At 35.6% G+C, this 19235-nt stretch overlaps 2 protein-coding genes across 4 annotated transcripts; one reads left to right on the top strand and one right to left on the bottom strand.

The window, feature by feature from the left end:
* The first annotated feature begins 1788 nt into the window (after positions 1–1788).
* On the top strand, positions 1789–6145 carry LOC141600264 (L-type lectin-domain containing receptor kinase IX.1-like). The gene is made up of 3 exons (XM_074420456.1): positions 1789–2364; positions 4279–4992; positions 5126–6145. The coding sequence occupies exons 1-3, from the start codon at positions 1896–1898 to the stop codon at positions 5989–5991; spliced, it is 2049 nt and encodes a 682-aa protein (XP_074276557.1). The 5' UTR covers positions 1789–1895; the 3' UTR covers positions 5992–6145.
* A 1267-nt stretch (positions 6146–7412) lies between these two features.
* LOC141600265 (uncharacterized) lies at positions 7413–18798 on the bottom strand. Of its 3 annotated transcripts, XM_074420458.1 has the most exons (9): positions 18605–18795; positions 18177–18331; positions 17321–17472; positions 17042–17212; positions 14253–14361; positions 10113–10190; positions 9623–9880; positions 8904–9053; positions 7413–8029 (listed from the first exon to the last, which is right to left on the bottom strand). In XM_074420458.1, the coding sequence occupies exons 5-9, from the start codon at positions 14286–14288 to the stop codon at positions 7691–7693; spliced, it is 861 nt and encodes a 286-aa protein (XP_074276559.1). In that variant the 5' UTR covers positions 14289–14361; positions 17042–17212; positions 17321–17472; positions 18177–18331; positions 18605–18795; the 3' UTR covers positions 7413–7690. The 3 variants fall into 3 exon arrangements, with proteins under 3 accessions (XP_074276559.1, XP_074276560.1, XP_074276558.1); XM_074420459.1 differs by having other exon boundaries at positions 17400–18331; XM_074420457.1 differs by lacking the exons at positions 17321–17472; positions 18177–18331 and having other exon boundaries at positions 18605–18798.
* Positions 18799–19235: the final 437 nt, after the last annotated feature.

Here is a 19235-nt window from a genome sequence, read left to right as displayed (position 1 = left end):
AAGAATCAAAGAACAAACAAAATAAAAGAGACGAATTGACGAAAGACGAAGGAAGAAGAAAGGAAGCAGGAACTGCGGCAGCCTCACGAAGAGGCGCAGCAGGTGCTGCGTCCCTTCGAAGAGGCGCAGCAGTTGCTGCGTCCTTTCTCGACGGTTGTCTTCTGATAACTCGTAAAAAGGGATTTAAAGCATGGTTTTATAAATCGGTTTTAGAAATATTTTCGACAAAAATCTTACATTATGATTACAATAAATAAAGAACAATAAACAAAAGAAGGATTTACACCCTCAGACTTACATGTTTGACGAAACGAGATGAACTAAGTTAACGTTTAGTGATGCTCGACTCGAATGTACGACGAAAGTGCCCTCTTAAGAGGAAAACGAATGAAGTTGATTAAAGTTGATTATGGTGGAGTTGGTCAAATTGGTCGGTCATGCAAAACGAGGCTGGTACTCAGAAGGATCCGAGCTTACGTGGTCGAAAGTTCAAGCACGTAGACGCCAAAAAGTAAGAACGTGGTATAGAATGCAAAGGGAGAAGAGAAGGGCCGACACTCGCGTGAGAAATATGTGAGACCGAAGGTCTCTATTTATACTAATCACACGGAGGAAGTAAGGTTTTTCGGAGAAACTTTGGAAGTGAATCTCGAAAAGATATGAAAAGATATGAAAAATATGCAGAAAAGGACTTGGGAAGAGGCGTAGCAAGCACTGCGTCTCTTGGAAGAGGCGCAGCACTTGCTGCATCCTTTCCCAAGTGGTTTCCTCCTGCGGAAGAAAGATTTCCGTGTTTAATTTATGGAATAACGGATTAATCTTGTTTTCCTTAATATTTTGTGTGAATATTACGGGAAATTCTTTACCAAAGATTAAAAGATTGGAAAATATGGAATAGAAAGATCCGGAACATTCCAGAACATTCTGACTCGGCATTTTAACGATTATCAGAAAATGAAGACGGTTTTAGGCCCGGGCTCCAAATGTACTCTAATTACTGCCAAAACGACCGTATCGGCGCGTAGATGACAATTAAGAGGTAGACACAAGTATTTGAGCGATCACTTGACGATAAACTTACGAACTGTCACAAATCGTTCCGCGTACCAAACATGCGGCCGAATCATCACCGGGTGGCTTGCGGGAGGTGCAGAAATGAGGTATCTACAGGCTGCGGCGAAGGGTGGGGGATGGGATGTCCACTATGGTATGGCGGGATCCATGGGTGGCTGGCACACATACGGGGAAGACCATTTCGCCGCGGGGGGAGGGGGATCTTGGGTTGCGGGCCTTATGGAGGAGGGGAGGAGGGGATGGAATACGAAGTTGATTGGGGTGTTGTTTCTTCCTTTCGAGGGTGATCGTATCATTAAAATGAGGATATGTGAGCAGTTGGTTCCAGATGTGTGGTATTGGGGTGGGGAGCGAGATGGGAATTATTCAATCCGTTCGGCGTACAGGCTTATGGTTAAGCAAGATGGGGATCTGGATGGGTCGCCGAGTCATTTCTCTGATAGTTGGCTATGGAATAAGATGGTTGGAGTCCGTTCCGTTGGAAATCGCTGATGTAGTTTGTGCTGATTTTGTTAATATTATTTCTTAAACCTTCGGGTTTAATTCAAAAAAAAAATATAAACAGTTTTTTCAAAGTAATCACATATTTTACCAAAATACGCGAGAGAGACCCTTGTACCATAGAATTGTACCATAGAATACATCTACTTCTATCAACTTCTTTCAACTTGTTTCCTAGTACATTTATTAAAATAATCAAGCCTATGTAGGCTAGGACTTTGAGAGTCTTGTCCATTTGTCCCAAATCCCTCTCCCTTTCACCAATCCCCTCATTATAACATCCACTATTCCTTATTTTTCAAGAAACCCAAGAACAAATCATGCCAAACTCCACACTAATAACTTTACTATTTTCACTCCTCCTCATACATACTAAAATCTATGTAGTCAATTCATCATCATCATCATCATCTCCTTCTTTTTCAAGTTGTGATAATGGGAAAGTTATTTTCAACTTTCCGAAATTTAACCCGTCAAATTGCAAAAATGGAGATCGACTTTTATGCATGGGGGCAGTAAATCCTGGAGAAGGGTACTTGAATTTAACAACAGTGTCAAGTAATAACACGTCTACAGATGATTTTAATGGAATAGCAAGGGTTTTGTACCATAATAGTGTACAAATATGGCCTACTTCTTTTTGTACAAGCTTCTCCTTTAAGATTTTTCCACGTCTTAACCAACTCTTCACTGGTGATGGTATGACTTTTGTTATTGCTTCAAATAACCAGCCTTCTCCTCATTCTAGCTTTGGTTCTTACCTTGGTCTCCAAGATTCCAAACTTGCAGGTATGTGTTTATTACTACTCCCTCTTGCCCGCTCATTTATTTATTTATTTTATTTATACGTTTCTCATATTTATCTTTGTATATTGGAAATATTTTTAAAGGTAATTTGATCATCGACACAATCTATTATACACTTGTTACTCAACAAACCCCCCATAAATGATCATCTCCTTCTCCTTGGTCTTTATACTGAATGCGTAGATAAACAAATGACGAAATAGAGGAAGTACAATATCATTTGTCTATTGTTCCACAATAATAATTATAGATTTTAGAGTAAACACGCCTTAATGAAACACTCCGTATATATGCAATTGAATTTGTAATTCATGTCAAAATGTGTGTTCTGGTCTTTAGAAAAGAGGAACTATTAGGGGTCAAATTTTTATCACCTCTATGTAGTCGTAGACTCGGTAGTGGAAATAAATTCGGACTACGAGTAACTAAATTGAATGTTGCAACAAAAAATATCAACTAGAATTGGGATACTTCCTACATTACGAATAGTAATTATTATTATACGTCCAATTTTGGGATGGTCGAAAATAATAGCCACTAAAATTAGTGGACATGATTTTTTTGAATGTTAAGCTCGTGGCGATTTATTGGAGGGGCCACTTATACGTCTAATTATTGCAAACATTTTGAAAGTTACGTTTAACAAACCAACGTACTCACTCATTAAGTATATTGACACTATAATTATCTTTTTATAAGATAACAATTAAACTTACGTGAGACGATTTCACACTAAGTTGTTGAAAGATCATTTTTCCGTATTTGTGTATTCTTATACTTCCTATTTCCTATAACATTCTTTTATCGTAAATTGCGATAACTTTTATAATTTTATTAGTAAACCATTATCTATAATGAGCAGTTATTTTATTATTTTTGTACTATTTATTTTTAATTATAATCGGTTTTTCAATAATTTAATGAGCGACCGTTTCTTAGTAGACCTAGGGTTAAACAAAAGACTAAAGTTATTGTAAAGTTCAAATTATTTAGCTTGAGATTTGTGTTCAGATTTATGGCAATAAACGTGCAACATTCTTGTATGTAAAACGAAATTGGTGAAATATTTTATAAGTATTAAGTACACAGTTTGCGTGAAATTATTGCATACTGCGGAAATTTGCGTGTTTTAATCTTAACCAAGTCCAATGTACATAAAAGTGCCCAATGAACATGGAATCGACGAGTCTTTTAGGAGATTAAGTAAATGAGATCAAAACAATCAAAGGTTAACAAATGAGGGGATAGAAGCAATAATTATATGTATGTATCTCTCATTTAATGATACGATGACGAATAAGTTGATCTGACTTCTAAGACCGTTTTGTATAATTTTTTATAAGAATGTTGGTGGCTTAAATTAAAGTTATAAGGTAGTTGGGTTTGTTTTCCGTTTATAATTAAGATTAAACACTAGTGGTAATAGAGTAATGGTGGCATGATGCATGGTGAGATAATGAGGAACCAAATACAAATGATTTACATGCAAGACATTAGACATGTAGTAGGTAAAATTAGTTGGAATGCTACCTAGTCGTTGACTAATTAACGACTACTCCTTTGTGTTAAGTTTCCTTGAAAAACATACAACTTCTTTTATATAAAATAGTATTATCATGTACATAACATAATGCGTGAATTATATTTATTGACGCAAGAGATTAAAGTTAGGAGTACTGGTTAAAAAGTCCGCAAGACCGAAACTAGGTCAAGTCTCTTTAGATTATATATGTAGTAGTCGATTACTTAATGTCCTTATTCCTTGTTACGCTTTCACTAAATATGGAATAAATTAGTTTATACTTACGTTTCTCATGATATATTTGTTGGATTTTTTCTTTATTTAGACTCTTAACGTGCGCTGTTAGGCATTTTAAGGAATTTTCATCCATGTAGGTAAAAGTGAAGTAAAACAGCTCGCGATTGAGTTTGACACATTCAAGAACGAATGGGATCCCGATGGCAACCACATAGGAATTGATACAACGAGTGTAATGACATCTCTTGTAGCAAGATCACTGAATTCATCCAACATTTATCTCAAGAGTGGTAAAGAGATCAAAGTTAAAATAACATATGATGGTTGGTCCAAAAACCTTCAAATATATGTTGGTTATGCAGGCCAACCCTTAATTAGTTTCCTAAACAGGACAATTAAGCTCTCTAAGACTGTCCCAAGTTCGGCATTCATCGGTTTTACAGCTTCAACTGGAACTTTAACCGAGACCCATCAAATTTTTAACTGGGTTTTTACTTCAATCCCCTTGCCTTACTCAACTGTTAAGGATAACAAGAAGAAAAAAATCATTTTGGAAAGTGTTCTTCCAATCTTAGGGGCCTTAATTCTCATTGCATTATGTGCACTTCCGTTTGTTCGAAGGAGATTGATTAAGAAGAGGGAGAGGATTAGGAGAATGGATGACATTGAAAGGCGGTCGGCTATTACAGCACCTAAGAAATTTACTTACAAGCAGCTTGCTAAAGCTACTAAGAATTTTAGCAAGGATAATTTGTTGGGGAGTGGTGGGTTTGGGAGTGTTTATAAAGGCCATATTCCGGATTCTTCCAAAGCCATTGCTGTCAAGAAAATTTCATCCAACTCTCAACAAGGTATCCACTTCAATCATTTTTGTTTTATCTTTTCTCTATTAACTTACATGATACAGCAGGAGTTAAATATTTCCTTTATTTTCTTAATTTCATTAACTAATCGAAAAATGATTTTGCTTTCTTCGTACACAAGGTGAGAGGGAATACCTGGCGGAAATAAATACAATAGGACGGCTAAGGCACAAGAACATATTGATACTCCAAGGTTGGTGTCATGAGAATGAACATCTCCTCCTAGTATACGACTTCATGTCCAACGGTAGCCTTCAAGAATTCCTCACTGGCCGAAGATTCCTAGATTGGAAGACGAGGAACAAAATACTGACCGGTTTAGCCTCGGCCTTGTTGTACCTTCATGAAGAATGTGGTGATGCTGTAGTACATAGAGATGTCAAGCCTAGCAATGTCATGTTAGACTTGGAGTTTAATGCTCACCTAGGTGACTTTGGGCTTGCTCGATTGCTTAGGAATGCAGCAGGGGTTACCACAATGGTGGCTGGAACTCTTGGGTACATGGCCCCCGAAGTTAGCTACACTGGCAAGGCGACAACTGAGTCAGATGTCTATAGTTTTGGAGTCGTGGTTCTGGAAGTTGTATGTGGGAAAAGGTTCAATAACCTCCTAGGGGAAAGTTGCTTGGTGGACTATGTTTGGGATATGTATCTCAAGGGTTTACTGATAGAGTGTGTGGATCCAAACTTAAAAGGAGAATTCGATAAGGATCAAGCAACTAAATTATTGTCAGTCTCGCTTGCGTGTTTGCATTTGGACGCGAATATGAGACCTAATATGAGAAAGGTGGTACAAGTTGTGATGAATCCAGATGAACCACCAATTGAACTCCCGGATACTCGGCCAGATGGTGTGTATGTGTCCCTTTATGGTTTCTCGAATCCACCTAGTGTGGTGAGTTCTAGTCCTATTACCGCCCTAACAATTCCTAATTACTCGAGCACCAGAGATAGCTCCGATTTTGAAAGTGAATCTTTGGCTCGCTAGTTATAAAGGCAGTATGTAGCTTGTAGTCTTCTACTTTATGTTATTATGGTATTCACAATGTTTAATTATGTATGTGTCGTGTTTGTTTCCTCTTGTGCATTCTACAATCTACACTGGAATTAAAGACTACGTAAATATTTGATCCCGGAAAAAACGGGTCGGGATTTGATAGGTATAGTTGCAGACTTGCAGGTATATTACTTGCCTGCTAAAGGTCGTCGACAATTTACTAATTATCGTCGACAATTTTAATGAACTTCCAAAACTACCCCTCCCTCACACTCCCCCTTATATTTTTTCCGTCTTGTTTTGTTTTCGTAAAAAAATAATTAATAATTACTAATAAACCCCGTTCGGGGATAGTTCGTTTATTTTAATTTTTTAATTTATTGAAACTTATTTTAATTAGCGATTATCGATCCACGCACCCAAAACTAATTTAAGACGGAAATTAATAATTTTTAAAAAAAAAAAATTGTTGAAAAAGGGCCTGGATGAAGAAATTTTTCGTCCAGGACAAGTCCGGACAAAGAAATTTTTCGTCCAGGACCATGGTCCGACAAAAATATTTTTCGTCCCGCACCCAAGTCCGACGGAAAATATTTTCGTCCGGACCAGTCCCGCATTTAAAAATATTTTCGTCCGGAAAAAAAAAAATAATAAATTTTTAAAAAAAAAAAAATTAAAAAAAAAAAAAAAAAATTCCGGACGAAAATATTTTTCGTCTGGACCTGGGTCTGGACGAAAATATTTTCCGTCTGGACCTGTGTCTGGACGAAAAATACTTTTGTCTGGATCATGGTCTGGACGAAAATTTTCTTTGTCCGGACGAAAATGTTTTTCGTCCGGTTTTTTTTTTTTTTTTTTTTGAAAAAAAAAATATTTTCTGACTTAGATTAATTTTTGGTGCGGTAATCGATAATCGCTAAGTTCTCGTTCATGTTAATTACAAATCCCACTTTTTTTTTTTTTTTTTTTGAAAAACCGTCTTTTTTTTTGTTTGAAAGATTTTAGTTAGACGGAAATTGACTTGTGTTTTAGTGAGACGGAAATTGCATTTTAGTGAGACGGAAATGGAGTTATGTTATGGAGGACAAACTAGGAAATTTACATTAATTGTCGACGATAATTAGTAAATTGTCGACGACGTATAGCAGGACCCGTATATTATTGGCTTATTGGCTTGATTGTGAACACGGTCGTTGCGTTCCTATGGTGCCCCTCATGAATTACTACGGATTTGATAGGTATAGTTATTTGTTTATTAACAATTTGTGAATTGATTTTACGCTTTACAATAATGACATGTCTTGACCCTTAAAACATCTAAACTTGAGTTTTAGATTGTTAACGAAAGCTGAGGCAACGCCGGATTTTAAAAGAGACTTCATTTTCCTAAGTACCGGAAGAACCGCTCCAAGTATTGCCAATCAAATCCACAACCACATCTAACAAAACATGTATTCTGATGATCTTTCTCTGCATTCAGAGGGTACAAATATGAGTGTCCAGATCTATCTCTATGGATCTCGAGATTTCTCAAATGTCAATATTACGAAGATTAAGATTCAACAAACAATATGCTTCAATCAAAATCAAGTTCAGCTCTATCAGGTATTACCCAGACCAAACTGGGTCAAATAAAAAGGAGGAAACAATTTTCGAAGTTGGGCAAAAGTGAACACGTCATCAATAGCTTTTAGTAAAAAGGCGAACGACGCGGAATCCCCTTCCTCTTTCGAGTCCTAAAATTTGTCTTTGGTACCATTGGCTCAATCTCTGTCATCTTCGAATTCAGCTCTTGCTTTGCCTTATGCCCCACATGACCGAGGCTCGCCTTCTCCGGTTCTATTTCTACTTTTTGCACCCATTGATCAACCATTACTGACTTCAGTTCTGATTCTTGATTTGCCTTTAGCACCGGTTGATGCACCGTTGCATTTTTTGTTTCTAGGTGTTGCTTTCCCTTTTGCAGCAGTAGATTGGGTGACAGAAAAGGAGGACAATTGGTATCATTCTTCTTTGCGAATGCTTCCACCTAAAATGCAAATTAACGTAGTTTAGCCACCCTGTCTTTATACTATAAGTATACAAATTTAACCTCAGCAACAACGAATTAGTCCTGAGTTGAGTTTGCATCGGTTAACAGGAAGCATCGCTGTGATAGCCTTCCAAACAAGAAGTTATGAGGAGAAAGATACTACGTACATTGTTGAAGAACAGCATCAATAACACCAATAGAGCCTTACTCCCAACATAAAGTTGCTGTTAAAACGGTTTTGCACCAACCCATTGTAAAACCATCCACTAAAGACACAAATACCCTCACCATAAATTATGGTAGTTATAAAAAAAATGTTCTAAAAATAGTATTTTAGTCAAATAACGTGTTTTTGCATATGAAGTTATGAACTGTCTTACACAAACAAAAGTAGGATAAGTTTGTAAAATAATAGGGTAGATGCTAAAGAAAGGGTACATACGACACATGAACATGGGGATTATCATAAAATAGTCGAGTCCCTAACATTTGGACACAAATCCATGTGTGATACGCTCCGAGTAACATAGGTCGGAATTATGTACTAGCTTTGTTGCTGTGTTAAAACTTAAAACCTCAAAAAGTAGTTCCGGTTGATCCATAAAGAAAATTTGGCAGAAATATAGACTTGAGCAACTCCTAGTTATATACAAGAAGTGACACTTGGTTGTTGTAGTTCATTCCATCATAATCCGAAGTCAAAGAAATGTGAGTCTTCGGCTCCATTGAATTTTTTCAGAATTTATAGCAATGTTAAAGAGACTAGTCAGATCTTAAATTGCTTGTGCAGTTGTGCGCAGTTCACTGTACAGGACTCAAATTCAGAGATCTTGTTTTCACTTAACCAAGCTTATATAACCCAAGATATTACCTTGCAAGATATGGAGCAGTAGTTATATATATTGAACTCTATCAACTTTCTTTTGCATATTTGACATGTTGCTTCATCATCACTCGTTTTTGAACCTGAGTGTGGCAGTGGCGTCAACGCAATAACTAGCTGCTTGTTGCACCTGTATGGCTGTGGCAACGGTTGCCAAAGTCAAAGAAGAACTGTTTAGAAAGATTAAAATCTACAAACTCTTCACATGTCAACATTAAGTATAGCTCCTTCAAAGCAAATATAGTTGTTTCTCGTACTATACTACCCTAACAGTCTCCGAACAGACTGTGTCTCTCAGTATATCAAACATTAAGTATGGGCGTATGGCCCCTTCATCAACTCTTCACATATGAATGGTTTATCCTACTAATGACATTATATTGTGTGAAGTCTCGAGTGTCGGCATTTTACAGAGCAATTTTCAGTATGGTTCATTCGGAACCAACCTTTATGTGTTCAACGCGGGGTAAGGCTGGCCATATCTGACCCCCTTACTTCGCCACAAGCAGGGGCCATTGAAGCCTAGGATAATATTGTTGTGGTGCCATTGTATTACGATTCAAGATAGAAGGGTTTAATAATGCAACTTCCAACTTTAAAATGACAAATAGAACACTTTTTAGGTATCTCAAGAGAAGCTTTCAAACAGTAGTAAATTAAATCAGAAAAGGTTCTTCAGTCTAATAATTATGAGTGTAGATGTGCACCTGAATTTGTGAACAATCAATATGCTGCTCAATCTCATCAAGCGGAACCACATCCTTGTAAACATGTCGATAGATCTTCAAAAGCCTATGGTCCTCATGAGGAGCTAGTGCCACGCAGTACTGGCACAAAGATGCATCACAGTCTATACAGTACTTGTTTAATTCATTTCGGCGAATGGGATGCACAGAACAAGGCTCAAAAAATGTTCTTTTAAAAAACTTTTCAAGCCACTCTGGTTCTAGCTTCCTATCTTCACTCTACAATTTTTTAACAGAAGCAGAATTAACAATCAATCAAATATTAGATTACGATGCAGAGCACTATAACGTATGTAGGCCACTCAAATGCATTCTTGCTAAATGTTAAGGGTTATTATTCGAATGAAGCTCTAGTAAGTACATACCATGATGAACAAAACTTATTGAATCTAAATCGTTGATTAAAATGCAAATTTTGAAACTAGACTACTAGAGGTTAAAGATGCATTACCTGGGAACTGTGATCAGACTGTACTTCATGATATTTCTCTGGAGCCTGACTCAGTTTCAATATAATTTTGGCATTACCCTGCAAATATACAAAAACAAGGAAATACACTACTTTAAGATGGATGGAGAAGGAAATAAGCTTTACTGCTTACAGACTCATCAAAACACAGAAACGGCATGATAAACTAATTTGCTTAGTAACAGTAATGTTCCATCATTACCACCAATAATGCAGAACTCCAAAGAATGACCATCAAAGTATGGAACTACGGAAATAGAATGAAGTCCTAGGTCAACACCATTGCTACATGGCTCCTTCAGTTTGAGGTACATTTGGGAGTTAGTAGAACGCTACTTGGTCCGAATATACACTACTATGGGACTTATTTGGCTAATTAGCAAGCAAGCTCACTTCTAGTACAGACAGTTCAGTTTGAAGATTGGGCAGTCGAACTGCAAACGATGCACCATGGTTCAACACAAACATGGGGTCTCCGACATATGATGAATGACGGAGGAGATGACACATAATGAACAGCGTCTTCACATAGTCACATTTAAAACATCCGAATGAACTTCAAAGTTGCTCAGCTCATATAGGATATACAATTAATGATCCCAATGATTCCCAACGATTCCCAACGTAATGATCATTCCAAGCCACCCATATGTTCTTTTCTCAGCTTCTAATAAGGTGGACAACGTCATCAAAGGTATGATCCCGGTAGCAAGGCCAAGTTGGATCAGACGTGCTAACACGAGAGATTCACGTGCTCCAGTTAAAACACTGATGTTATGGCCCTTGTGGCCATCACCCTTTTACACTCACTCGTCTTCTCTTGAGGAGTATGCAGGCTTTTTGTACGTCCACCAACTTTAAATGCTACTATTTCAACTTTCAGGATAGTTTCTCTGGGAGGATATATAGGATTTTCGCAGGCATATAATTCTTACCTTTCAGCTCTTTTCATTTTTACATGATAAAGTACAAGGTGACTCATTAACATCAAATTAATGTTCCGAAAAATTGAACATACAGACTAATCATTTTGATTCTATTTTTTGACTAACCCGAAAAATCAACTTAAAAATGGAGAAGATGGCTAATATTTCAACGCATTCTTATGGTGTAGATTAAAGAGTTTTTTGGACACATGGTAAGAGGGAAGGGAAAGAGAGAAGATTGGAGGGGAGGGAGACTAGAACAATGGTGTTTTCCTTCCAACTCTTTCAAATGCTGGAAGTATTTAAAGTTGGCCTGAAGGATGTAAATTACTCCACACAACTACTCAGCAATTGGTTGGGTCTTGCTACAAGCTCTTCTGAAGTTGGGAGGATTAGCAACAAATGTAATCAGCTCATGTGATTCTGAAATAAACACGACACATGAATTTTAGAGTTGAAGAACCTCCAAGACATCGGACTTCTAAGTTCCGAGAGCTATAAAATTTGTGCATGTTGGCAATTATCCACACAACAATAACTTGATAACTTCAGTCCCAAGACAATGCATCGAATGTCTATAAATGTCTCGCAACTCTTGTCAACTATCAAGAGCAAATAAAGAATAACATCACCAGCTAAAAACATACAGAGTAGCACATTTAAAGTCCACAAACGAATTAAGATTCCCAAAAATTTATCTTTTTCTCCCTTTTGTCAAAGAGATGTAGATCCAAAAATTTATCTTTTTCTCCCTTTTGTCAAAGAGATGTAGATCCAAAAAATTTATCTAAGAATAATAAGTTTACAAATATTATGAAATAATTTTCCTAATTCTAATATAAAAGTTGAAAATAATTAATTATTATTTTTAAGTTTTATAATTCTAAATTTCTAATAGAAAAGTTGAAAGTAATTAAATTCACCTTAAAATAATAAGTGTTCTATAAAGTTGGAGACTATTACGTGCCTCACAAAAAACCTTTTTCCATTATATACATTGATGATTGGTTGATCTTGAACAAACATTTGAGATACAGCTTTCTTCAAGTTATGAACATGTGTGTGGACTAGTTCTTCGGTCTGATATCCCTTTATATATCAAGAATCATGGCAGTTTTTTTTTTCATGTGACAAACGTTTAATTGAGAACTTTCTTTCATTAATAAAGCCACAATGTGGCATTTTTGTTGTGAGTTTGAATTAAATTATGACTAGTCTTGGCCACTACAGAAATAAGACTAAGAAAAAAAGCACCTATCATGTTATGAAACCTCTAAAATGAAAGACCTGGGAAGTCCGGTTTACTAACTGAATGCAGTAGTCTATTTACTAACTGAATGCCTCAAAACAATGACTATTTGTTGCTGACAATTTGAGAAATAGAGGGAGCAACAGTTAAAGAGTGCATTAGTTGATTAATCCAATGAGGTGAGATTTTACGAGGACATTCAAATAGATGGGATATATAAAATAAAGTTGATGAACTGAAACCAGCAATGCAACAACAAAATAAGGCCTAGTCCAAATTCAGTAGTTTATTTACTATAGACATTAAAAGTAAACATTGAAGTACATACACTGTTCTGTCCCCGGATAAGGCTTTGACCTAAATGTAAGGCCTAGTCCAAATAATTTGACATAAATCTCTTATGTTTATTCGCATTTTGTTTATTTATTTTTTATTCGGGAGGAGGGGAATAGGGGATAGTGATAAAGTTTTAGCAACTTAATGGCTTACTAGTTGAGATCCCGTGCTAAAGCACGGCATTTGAGAGCTAAAGCGCGGCATTTGTGAGCTTGGCTTACATAGTATGAATTTAAGATATTTATATAAATGAGTTGTACTTATAATAAGTTGTAATGTACTGATTATAATGTTAGTGATATTTTCAAGAAAAGTGTATTATTTAAAGGACTTTTAGATATCAGGTTTTTTGTGCGAACCTTTTTTTATTATTAAAAATAATGAAAAGCGACTATTATGGAAAAACATAATCTAATATAGGGTCACTACTTATAAGGGATATGAGCATTGAGTTAAAAACGAAATGTAAGTAAATCGCATATTAACTTTATAACGGAAACATATATAAAAATAATACGATACATCTAAACGGACGAAATGTAAGTAAATTGCATATATTAGCTTTATAACGTAAACATATACAAAAATAATACGACACATCTAAACGGAAACATATATTAACTTTCTTTTATTAGTCAATCAATCGGACCACTTTATTTTGTACTCAGTTAAGAATGTAGTGTAGAAGATTGTATCAATTGAGTTGAATAAACTTGTGTAGAATAATATGGGTCTCACTTTCTTTTGTTAGTCAATCAATAGCAACTATTATAATTTTAGCATGGCCCACCACTATGTCAATCAATTGGGCGGGAAAACATTGAGAATTTCTTATTCTTTTAGTTTAGTGGGGATTATAAAATTATAAGAAATTTAAAGTCCATTAACATAGCTATTCCGATTTGATTAAAATTGAAGCTAATAAATATATGGGTTTTTTGTCAAAAATTACCTTATATTTAGGGGTATTTGTAAAAAGACTACCTTACATTATTTTTTTTGTTTTTAAGTACCTTTGTTTTCTTTATTTTTGTTCAATAACTACCTATGATAGAGTATAGCCATATTTGGTCAATTTTCCTGCATTAATCTATCTCATAAGACTCTTTTATTGATTTTGTCTTACGTAAGCCCGATTTCGAGGAAGTCAAGATGTACTTACATTTTACTTTAGTGAATGTTTGTAGTTATTGTTGGAGTATATAAACATAAGTTTTGCATGTCTGAAGTTAAATTGAAATTGCAAGTTGTTCGCAGTTGATAATTGATAATTGTTGTCTGATGTTAACATAGTCATGTGGGATACGCTAATGTCGTTAAACTGGCCAAATCTCTTCATATTTTCAGCATAGGTAGTAATTGAACAAAAATAAAGAAAACAAAGGTAGTTGAAAACAAAAAAAATAATCTAAGGTAGTCTTTTTACAAATATCCTAAATATAAGGTAGTTTTTGACAAAAAAACTCTAAATATATTAAACAATTGAGGGTCTGAAGCCACCAATTACAATGTAATCTATTGAGCAGTTTGTTTGTGATAAAACCAACACAACATAAGGAAATTAGAGATATCATATAAGACTGAAAAGGAAAACATTATGATTTCCCTTACCTCAAATGTTGTGCTAGAGGATGAAGAGCTATCCATCTTTTCGCAAAATTGGTGAGAAGTTCCTCAAGCAACACACTTCAGAAGAAAAAAGATGGCAAGGACAGCAATACTAATAACAGAAGCATAGAAACCTTAGAGGCAATTTGGAATCATCAGCTTAATATACAAAAGAAATGACAAAATAAGTGACAAAAGCTGCAAGTTTCATAGTTTGGTCTAATCAAGTCATATACAAGCAATTATAATGTGAAATGAACATTGATAATGTGAATTGTGTAATTAAGTGAAGTGTTGCACCACATGAGATAACATCCTACAAGACATAATTGGTGGAAATCTTTAGAAAACCTGACAGTCAGAATATGCCAAGATACATATTAATGACAGTTTTATTGCAATTAGTTTCTACCCAATGAACAATCACATAGTCAAGACAAGTTCAGAATCCAGTGTTTTATAATTATAATATTACCATATTTGAAATTTTGAAACATAAAGGCGTCAGATACACTTCTACAGATAATCTAACAAAACAGCCAAAGCACCACTCCTGAATTAATATGATATATGAGCATTACAATCTGAGACATGCCTGTCAACAAGCACATCCATACACTAATAAGTCACGCCAAGGCCTGGCACCATCAGTAAATTCCATTTTCTAGATGATACTTATAAGGAGAGGGGACGGGTACAATAACAACCAAAATAAATCCTACAAGGCACTTTACAAAAAAAACACATTGATAGGTCATTCGTGATAGAATCGTAGAAAAGATAAACACAGTTAAGCTTTTCAAATTATGATCGATTTAGTTCAGTTAGTAGCAAACCATGTCATTCCGTGACAAAAAGGAGTGGCATATCTAAACAAGAAGTGCGTCATTTTGTCAAATTTAGATATCAAATTCTAAAGGGATGGCAGATCACCTCGTCTTCGCTTTGTCGCTGCAAAGAATTACTATTCAGATTAACTTCAGAAGACAACAGATTTATGTTTAGTAAATTTGTCTTCTGATGGCTAAATTATATAAATTATATAACACAGAGAAGTTCAGATGTCAAGGGTGTCGAATTTCATCAATTCACTTCACTGATGACATCCTCTTAATAATTATTTTTTTTGGTCATTTATGCACACATGCTGTAAAATAGTATACTAGTAAAGAGACTACACAAGACATCACTTGATACAAGCTTTTACCTTAGATAACGTTCACTGGCGTGATTCTTATTGAGAAGGACGCTTGAACTAAGAATAGAGATAGGCTTTACTAGAGGCGAATTTGTTTACTCCTTTTTTTTTGTTAGGTTGGGAAGGGGGGGTTGGCGGCGGGCGAGGATTGGGAGGAATTACTTGAAATCAATTAGAAATACCATTTATCATATGAAGAATGAAAAACACGTTTTCTTTCACAGCGATTATAGAAGTCGGGATTCCATTCTAAGAATGTCTAAATCATTTCTGAATAAGGAAAGGTATTATGATACATCCATGGTTTAAAATCTCATCTGATACGTCTCATATTTTTTGATCCAATACGAGATATCTCGAGATGTATCAGTTAAAATAAAAATAAGGACAAAATCAGCCAAGAAAACCGAATTATAGCGTGTATTGGCAAACTCAGCCCAGGCCACAAAGAGCCCACAAAGAAGCTGAGACGGGCGAGGTATAACTTGCACTAGCCAAAATTTGTAAGGAAGCACCAAAAAATCGTACAATATTGGTTCAATTAATTATTCTAAATAGATTTATTAATATTAACTTGATATGATGGATTAAAGCAAAATTGCTCACTTAAGCAACTGTGCTTCTGTCTTATAAATGCAGTTCTCAATGCAATTTGTCATTTGGAAAATCTCTTTATGTTGCTAACATTTGAGCCCACTCCCATACTGAAGCACAAAAGGCCAATAGCCAAGTCAAAGACGATTCCGTGACACATTTACCGTGATTGATACCGCGATTTTAAACCATGGATACATTTGACTAAATCATTAAGGGGTGTCCTTTATGTGATGTGACCAAGTTAAATGTATGAACATTGTGATATACCTTGGGCAAGATTGTTTGTTTAAAAAGGCATAAGGCGCATTGAGGCCACAAAGGCCCTCTACTAAGAGGCACAAGGCGCGAGGTAAGGGTGCACCTTAAAACAAGAAGGGACAGTGTTCTCATAAACGAACTTTCAAGGTAAAATCTTGTCAACCATAGCCCTTAGTTTGAGAAGGCGCAAGGCGCACTGAGGCGATGGGGTCCCAAGGGGCTGAGGCGCAAGGTGGAAGGCGAATGCGCACGCCTTTTGTACACGAGGCGCGCTGATTTTCAAAAGAACATCCATATTTTACAATCAAATTTTGTGCGAGAATAGTCCCTTTTTTTTGTTTTAAAGAGGGCTAACATATTTTTAAAAGTGAAAATTAAGGATAAGGGGGAGAAAAGAAGGGTAAAATAAAAGAATTAAGGAAAAAAAAACTATGGAATTGCACACTAATGCGCCTCGAGTTCTTATTCATATGAAACATTAATTTTTTGAAACAAACTACAAAATATTTACCAAAATGGAAGATAATATATTGAAAAATGATTCGTTTTATGGTAACAGTCGGAAAAGTGCAAGCCATCTTGAGTCAACATTTGTGATTTTAAAAGTTAATGAAATACATCTTGATTGGGCAAGGGCTGAATGATAGAACTACAATAGAGTGTACAGCAAGAGGCAGAATAATCCATCATAGAACATGATATAATGCTGAAATCAAAATAGGTAAGCTAACAAGTTTACCTCATAAATTGCTAACTTTTCCCCTTGTGTGTTGTACTGTAAACATTTGTACAAAAACACCAGTGCGCGATACAGATCCTATCAACATGTGACATGTCACTTTAGGCAACTGTTTATACTATGTATGGTCCAACCTTGGCTTAAATTCAACTTTCTGATCAAATGTACCAACTGAAAAAAGCAAATCACGATGAATTAGTCTAATTGAAAAGGGTAACATAAAAGGTTTAAAAAAAACTTAGAGTCAAAGCCTTAAATAAACATCTTAGCAGCATCTACCTAAACAAACAATTGATCGGAAAGAAACCAAAGTGACTATTCTAGAAAAATCTTCCATCATATTTTTTTGTTTCCTTACAACTTGAATGATGCATCAGTGAATATGACTTTCTTCTTTTGCTCCAGCCACTTCTCAACTATTCCACCTAATACTAAATTCAGGAATAAAATTTACAAAATGCTAAATAACTTATAAAAATGCAAGACTTAGATAAATATATGTCGTATGCTCGTTTGATGGCAATACCACTAGTCATTTCCTGGAGAAGCCACTCGAGTGTTTTCAGTATACCACCATACAAACCCTGACAAATTTCAATTTGACTTTTGGGTCTAGTCTTATGCAGTGCAAAAACTTGTATTAGAACAATAACTATCAACCCAAAAATTAGAGCAAAATCGGATGCAAAGTGTAGCTTGGCTAGTGAATCAAATAATGTTGCTCCAACAAGGTCAAATAAGGACCTATCATTATGGATTCATAAAGGCACTGACAGAGGATTCGAGAAAAGGATCGGCTACCTCAAATGAAAGAACCATCTAGTGACTTTGTCAGGGGATGAAGGTTTATTTATGCCAAATTTAAAATAAGAGGAGGAATGATGATAATGTGAAGGCTCAGCTATGTTATCAACCATATTGGCAGAAAAAGAAGTACACACTTAGCAAAAATCGACACACTATGCCATAAATATTTACAAGAGCTACTAGCATACGAGCATAGAAATAACAAGGACCCCCAGTTATGATCCAAAACCCCCAATCTACTCTTTCCAAATTATAGCAAATCATTTCAGTTAATTGTTTCCAGGCAATTACGATCCAAAATCCCGACAAACAAATACCAAGTAATCACCAATTAATAGTCTAATTCTCTTCTATAAGAGCCATTTTCACAGTGAGACAAGTTCACGCCGATGTCCGCTTGTTCAGTAGATCATGTCATGAGGAGCGGTACCCATGACTTGGGTTCGGATTCCGTCAGCATCAAAACACTCATTGTGACTCCCTCTACAGCAGAAGAAAAATGATAACAAGGAATTGTAATTGTTTATGCAATTTAGCTGACTCAAATTGTAAACATTCTAATAAATTTGTAGAAAGTGGCTAATATAGCAATAAATCAGTTGAAATGTAACACCTAAAGAATCAAAACATGAGAGGCCATTGTTACTACCAATAGATTTTACAAATAATTAACAAATGATCAAATTAAAAGGCTATATAAATAAGAAAAGCGATTTAATTCATCCTTGCCTCCTTAAAATAGAAACAAAAGCATACCTTCTCTTTGTCTTCATCTTCCATGTTCACCAAAACAGTAAGATCACATGACATGAATTAGTGTAGTTACGGAGTGTATATAAACAGGAAATTAAAGAGGGGATTTATCGACCACCTGAAATAATTAATCACCAATCTCTTGTATAGTTTTGTTTTTTTATTAAGCCCCCATTACCTAGGGCCTGAACCCTATCGGATATTCGGTTTACAAAATCTCAATTTTGAGGATCCTTACCCGACATGGATTTTCCCTATATATGATTTACGTATATCCGGTTTTTCAGTATATTCAAAAATTGTATCCGGTTTTCAGTTCAATTTATATAATTTTATGTCTTATTTTTATTTTCGAAAAAACGCAAAATGCGCATGTCCTTTTACCTGTTATGAGTGAAAATCAGAGGAAAGATTTTCAGGCTAACCCAGGGACTATCCCCTTTACTCGGATTCCCTTTAATTCTTTTAGTTCTTTCAGATCCTAACACGAGCCAACATGAGATTCTGAAACCAAGGAATTGGACTTCCGCTTTAAATGGGAGAAGTTCGAGGATGTCAATTTCCGTCATTGGCAAAAGAAGATATCTCGTTACACTGATTACTCATCTTTTTTTTTAAGCTTGGGTTAAGGCAA

Source organism: Silene latifolia, chromosome 9 (assembly GCF_048544455.1).
Source record: "Silene latifolia isolate original U9 population chromosome 9, ASM4854445v1, whole genome shotgun sequence".
NCBI lineage: Eukaryota > Viridiplantae > Streptophyta > Magnoliopsida > Caryophyllales > Caryophyllaceae > Silene > Silene latifolia.
This window is presented reverse-complemented; position numbering and strand designations above follow the sequence as displayed.